Here is a 6,323-nt window from a genome sequence, read left to right as displayed (position 1 = left end):
CCCCCAGGCCTCCCTCCTCTGCTTCCGGCTGAGAACAAGGCTTTTGCCAGCAACCTCTCGACCCTGAATGTGGCCAAGGCCGCTTCCTCTGGGCCAGGGAAGACCTCTGGGCTGCAGGTAAGGGGCCCTCAGAGCAGGGGTCAGGACAGGGCCAGGAGTCTTTGGGAACTGGGAACCTGGGCTGGCATGGGCAGGGAGACACGGGAAGACGGGGACAGGACGAAGCTGGGACCATCAGGCAGCTGAGACACCACGAACAGCCGTGCAGGGACAGGAAGGGCAGAACGACACCCAGACAGGCAGCCAGAGATGAGGGAGAAGCACGGAGATGGTGGGACAGAGATGGCACCAAGACGACTGGCAACAGCATGAGGGACTGTCACTGGGGCAAGAGCAAGTGACGTGGACACAGGATGGGGAGGACAGGGCTAAGACTCAGGATAGGAAAGGCGGGTTGAGACGAGACAGACCTGAGACAGAGCGAATCAGGGACTGAGAATGGAAGGGTGAGAGGGCATGGACAGCTGAGGCCGAGGCCACCTGTAAGATGGGGAGATGGAAGACAAGGAGAGGAGCAGATGGGAGGACCAGGACCCAAGAGGCCAGGAGAGGCTGAGAGACGGAGATGCCGGAACAAAGGCCAGACGCTGAGGACAAGAGGGGAAGCAAGGAAGGGAGGTGGGGGCGCGAAACAACTGGAGCCGCGTGGGGTGAGAGACTGTGCCAGGCAGGGGCGCCGGGTGCTGGGCGGTGATGTGGAAAGCAGGCATCCAGCAGAGGAGGGAGGTCACACAGAGGTGGCCCTGGGCGAGGGGACGGAGGGGACCCAGGTGGAGGACGCCCAGGGCTCCAGCCTACCTTTCACCCTCTCTGTCCGCTCCCCAGCCCAGCCCAGGTCTCCCACTGGGGTTTATTGTGATGGGCAGGGGATCCTGTGGCTGGGGCCAGGCCCCCACCCGGGTGAGACACCGGTCCCCTGCCCCGTCTTTATCCCAGGCTGCAGGGGAAGTGGGTCAGGGCGCGAAGGAGAAGCAGGTCAGGGGAGGGAAGGCTTCTGGAGGCAAAGGCCTCTCACTCACCTTTCTTCTCCCAGTACGAGAGCAAGCTGAGTGTCCTGAAGAAGCCCCCAACGCTTCAGCCCAGCAAGGAAGCCTGGTGAGTGCACATCCCACCCTTGCACGCCTGCCCTATACTTTCCAGAGACCTGGGGAGCATGGGGCCACCCTGCAGAAGCGGGGTTGGGGGACCCAGTTGCCAAGCCCAGCTCCACCTCTTGCTAGCAATGTAGTTCCCTCATAGACCCTCAGTTTCCCCTTCTGGAAAATGGGGTGATAATGGGGGTGACCAGAGGGTGGTGGAGGGAGGGTGAGCTGTGACTCCGCCAGGCTGGGGCTCAAGAGGGCAGCAGTTTGGTCCGTCCTGGTTGTTGCTGTGCCCTCTGCATCTCCCACATGGCGGGGCATGAGCCCTACTGGGTGGGGGAAGTAAGTGGGTGGACATGGCTGTCGGGAGGGTGATGGGGGTGTTTGGGAATGGATGGATGGGAGTCTGGGTGGATGGACGGGTAGATGCTGGATGCCTGTCTGCCCTCTCTCCTGCCCTCCTTCCACCACCAGGGTTTTTTGTTTTGTTTTAGGAGGGTTTCTTTTAGCCAGAGTCTCACTCTGTCACCTAGGCTAGAGTGCAATAGCAATGTTGGCTCACTGCAACCTCCACTTCCCGGGTTCATGTGATTCTCCTGCCCCAGCCTCCCAAGTAGCTATGACCACAGGCACCTGCCACCATGCCCAGCTAATTTTTGTATTTTTAGTAGAGACAGGGTTTCACCATGTTGGCCAGGCTGGTCTTGAACTCCTGGCCTCAAGTGATCCGCCTGCCTCGGTCTCCCAAGGTGCTGGGATTACAGGTGTGAGCCACCACGCCCAGCCCACCATGAATGTTTTTTAAAAACACGTAAGGTTGGGGGGTGGAAGTTGCAGTGAGCCGAGATTGCGCCATTGCACTCCAGCCTGGGTGACAGAGCGAGACTCCGTCCTCCCACCAAAAAATATATATATATTTATTTATATATATTGTGGAGACAAGGTCTTACTATGTTGCCCAGTCTGGTTGATTTTGTTTTTGTTTTGTTTTGTTTTGTTTTGTTTTTGGAGACCAAGACTCATTTTATCACCCAGGCTGGAGTGCGGTGGTGCAATCTCAGCTCACTGCAACCTCTGCCTCCTGGGTTCAAGTGATTCTCCTGCCTCAGTCTCCTGAGTAGCTGGGATTACAGGTGCCTATATTTTGTATTTTTAGTAGAGATGGGTTTTCATTATGTTGGCCAGGCTGGTCTTGAACTTCTGACCTCAGGTGATCTGCCCATCTCGGCCTCCCAAAGTGCTGGGAGTACAGGTGTGAGCCACCATGCCTGGCTGAGGTTGGTCTGAAACTCCTGGGCTCAAGCGATCCTCCCATCTTAGTCTCCTGAGTAGCTGAGACTACAGGCACGTGCCACCACACTCGGCTAATTTTTAAATAATTTTTGTAGAGACAGGGTCTTGCTGTGTTGCCCAGGCTGGTCTTGAACTCCTGGGCTCAGACAGTCCTGCCTCAGCCCCGCAAAACGCTGGGATTGCAGGCGTGAACCTCTGCCTGGCCTAGGAGTGTAGATTAAGTCCCCACTCAGTGCCCAGGCCTGAGCCCCATGTTGGGAACACAGGAGTGACACAAAGTCCCTGCCCCCAGAGTACAGAGAGGCTGCTGGTTTTTAGCCAAGTGTGGAGTTGGGCCTGCCTGGTGGGAGAGACAGTCACACAGCCAATAGACATAACCCCCTGTAACATGGGCTACAAAAGCGGCCCCGTGAGAAGACAGGATCCAGTCTCCCTCCCTCCCTCCCGAAGGCTGCACTTAGGAGGAGGCAGGGTGGAGCCACACTGGCCCCAGGTGGCAGGAGGCAGAATAGCAGCTTCCAGGCTCTGGCCTCCGGCTCTGCTCTTCCTCCTTTACGTGCTTTGGGAAGGAGTGACTTCACTTCACTTTCTCCACCTCACCTTCCCCTTCTGTAAAATGGGGATAGCGATAGTACTGCTTTGGTCGGCCCCAGGGACTCAGTGAGATGGAACAAGCACGTTCGGCACATGCGAACACCGCTGCCCAAGTATTCCCCTTCCCTCTGTTGTGTTCAGTTGTGGTCTGGGGCTGAGGGTTCAGGGACTTCCCCTGGCCCTCACCTGCGCACCCTCCCCCCTCGACCCTCCGCCGTGTGTGGTCTCTCCCCTCTCCACCCGCAGTTTCCTGGAGCATTTGCACAAACACCAGGGCTCCGTCCTGCACCCCGACTACAAGACGGCCTTCCCCTCCTTCGAGGACGCCCTGCATCGCCTTCTGCCCTACCATGTCTACCAGGGCGCCCTCCCCTCCCCCAATGACTACCACAAAGGTGAGGCCTCCCCAGGACACAGCCTTATATGTCCCGGGGGACCCCAGCCGGTGGGGCGGGGCACCGCCAGCGGAGAGTTGTAGGTGCACGGTGCGCTGTGCTGCCCTGCCCCGCCGTCCTTCCTGCGCGTCTGCGGCCGCCCCCAACATCTCCGCCCTTGCCTCTCTTCCCTTCCTTGCAGTGGATGAGGAGTTTGAGACGGTCTCCACGCAGCTGCTGAAACGCACCCAGGCCATGCTCAATAAATATCGGCTCCTGCTCCTAGAGGAGTCCCGGGTAGGATCAGAGTTGCCTTCCTCGCTTCTGGGCTCTTCCCCGCTGGGACGCTGCCCCTTTTCCTCGCCCGCTCTGGGCAAGGTGGAGCCTTCCACCCCTTCTAGCCCCGGGAGGGATGTTGGGAGGGTGGCGTGAGCTCCGATCACAAGGAGGACAGTTTGGACCCTGTGCGCATCGTCCCCGTCGCTCGCGCCCCTTCCCTCTTCTTGCTGGTTCACTCGCACGTCTTCTCTTCCCCCTACCCCAGAGGGTGAGCCCCTCAGCGGAGATGGTAATGATCGACCGAATGTTCATTCAGGAGGAGAAGACCACCCTTGCCTTGGATAAACAGCTGGCCAAGGAGAAGCCAGGTGAGAGAGGGTAGTGAGGCGGGGGGAAGGAGAGGTGCCCCCACCCCACCTGGGCGGAAGAGTTAGATTCCGGGTGGGGAGTGGGTGTGTGGCCCTACCTCACTCCACCACTAGGAGGCGCCCCAGCCCCGCCTTCCTACTGCGGCTGGGCCTCCCCTGACCTCCCGCCTCCCAGACCAGAGAGCCCACATCCATCTTCCTCCCATCCCTGTGTGTCCCTTTCACGAACCCCGGCACCCTAGGATGGGGGGAATATTCTGCCACCCCCGTGGGACAGAAAACGGGAGAGCAGGCTCCTAGGTTGCAAAGTATATAAGGTAGCGCCCACTCTTGGGTGCCAGTCCTTTGGGGACTCTGAGAGTGAGCGCCTCCTTAAGTGTTGCACCTTAGGTGGCTCGCTGGCCTCACTCTAGTCTCCTGTCTGCAGGAAACGGTACAGGCAGATCCCAGCTGCCAGAGTTTTTAGAATATTCCCTTAGCCCTCACCTGCATTCCAACTCCAGAGCTTCCCTTGAAAAAACATGGTCAAAAAACATGGTCCCTGCTTTCTGCTGCCAGGCCCAGGCTTTTCACCTCGAGCTCTGGACCTTAATTTTGAAAACGTAGTCATTGGTACTTAAATGGGTGCAAAGGGGTGGCCATAGTGAAGGAGGGGCCGGGAGCGAGTCTGAAGTCTCTAGGGTAGGAGAGGAAGGATAGTTCAGTGGTTAGGGGCTCGATGCTGGAGTCTTAGTTCAAACCCTGGCTCTGCCACTTACTGACTGTGTGACCTTAGGCAAGTTACTTACCTTTTCTGTGTCTCCGTGTTCTCATTTTGTAAAGTGGGGGTTTTGATGATCAGTTTACAGTCCCTTATCTGACACCATTGGGGCCCGGTATGTTCTGGAATCTTTGCTTTTAGAAAGGCGATGAGCTACCTAGATGCTGTCTTCTGATTTACCCCCAGTGGGTTTGGGGAAGCACTCTGTGATCAAACACACTTCTGGAGTGAAATTGATGGGTATCCAGAGTAGTTGGGATAAATCAAGACCATAAATAACCTCATGTAGCCGGCTGCGGTGGCTCACACCTGTAATCCCAGCACTTTGGGAGGCTGAAGCTGGCGGATCACCTGAGGTCAGGAGTTCGAGACCAGCCTGGGCAACGTGGTGAAACCCTGTCTCTACTAAAAATACAAAAATTAGCCGGGCATGGTGTCTGGCACCTATAATCCCAGCTACTTGGGAGGCTGAGGCAGGAGAATCACTTGAACCCAGGAGGCGGAGGTTGCAGTGAGCTGAGATCATGCCACTGCACTCCAGCCTGGGCAACAGAATGAGACTGTGTCTCAAACAACAACAACAACAAAAACACCTCATGTCATTGCAGACCAGATTTTGAAATTAGATACTTCTTAACCCAATTTTTAAAAAGTTATATATATAATTAGAGCAACGCTGTCCAATAGAACGTTTATATTTTATTTATTTATTTGTTTGTTTGTAGAGACAGGGGTCTCACTACTGTGCCCAGGAAGGTCTCAAACTCCTGGGCTCAAGCGATCCCCCTGCATTGGCCTCCCAAAATGCTGGGATTACAGGCGTGAGCCTTGTTGTATATTCTCTTAATTCCCTTAAGTCTGAATGAGCCCCATGTGGCTCGTGGCTGCTGTTCCAGACACAGTGGTTTAGAGTTGGGGGAATTTGGGCCTTGCTGAAGAGGGTCTCACCCAGATTGTCCTGAGGATTGGAGGGTCCAGGGTGCGGTCTGGTGCCTGGCAGGTGGTAGGTGCTTACTGCACACAGCTCCTCCCATCCCAGCTCCGTCGTTGGGGGGCCTCAACCTAACCCCGTGGGTTTTCTTTGCCCCGATTTTGCAGACGAATACGTGTCTTCCTCCCGCTCGCTCGGCCTCCCCGTCGCAGCCTCTTCTGAGGGTCATCGGCTCCCCGGCCACGGCCCCCCGTCGTCTTCAGCTCCCGGGGCCTCCGCCCAGCCCCCTCCACACCTGCCCACCAAGCTTGTGATCCGGCACGGCGGGGCAGGCGGCTCCCCTTCGGTCACCTGGGCCCGGGCGTCGTCCTCCCTGTCCTCCTCCTCTTCCTCCTCCTCTGCCGCCTCCTCCTTGGACGCCGACGAGGATGGCCCCATGCCCTCCCGTAACCGCCCGCCTATCAAGACATACGAGGCCCGGAGCCGCATTGGGCTGAAGCTTAAGATCAAGCAGGAAGCCGGTCTCAGCAAGGTCGTGCACAACACGGCCCTGGACCCCGTGCACCAGCCCCCGCCTCCCCC

At 57.5% G+C, this 6,323-nt stretch overlaps 1 protein-coding gene across 1 annotated transcript in view; it reads left to right on the top strand.

The window, feature by feature from the left end:
* GLTSCR1 (glioma tumor suppressor candidate region gene 1) overlaps positions 1 to 6,323 on the top strand; it is a 135,840-nt gene that overhangs the window by 112,333 nt on the left and 17,184 nt on the right. The window contains exons 10-15 of the mRNA XM_011926681.1: positions 8 to 117; positions 1,094 to 1,155; positions 3,276 to 3,424; positions 3,606 to 3,700; positions 3,948 to 4,050; positions 5,909 to 6,321. Of these exons, the coding sequence (XP_011782071.1) occupies positions 8 to 117; positions 1,094 to 1,155; positions 3,276 to 3,424; positions 3,606 to 3,700; positions 3,948 to 4,050; positions 5,909 to 6,321 (932 nt within the window). The remainder of the gene's footprint in view (positions 1 to 7; positions 118 to 1,093; positions 1,156 to 3,275; positions 3,425 to 3,605; positions 3,701 to 3,947; positions 4,051 to 5,908; positions 6,322 to 6,323) is intronic.

This window comes from Colobus angolensis, unplaced genomic scaffold (genome assembly GCF_000951035.1).
Source record: "Colobus angolensis palliatus isolate OR3802 unplaced genomic scaffold, Cang.pa_1.0 Scaffold119, whole genome shotgun sequence".
NCBI classification, from domain to species: Eukaryota; Metazoa; Chordata; class Mammalia; order Primates; family Cercopithecidae; genus Colobus; species Colobus angolensis.
This window is presented reverse-complemented; position numbering and strand designations above follow the sequence as displayed.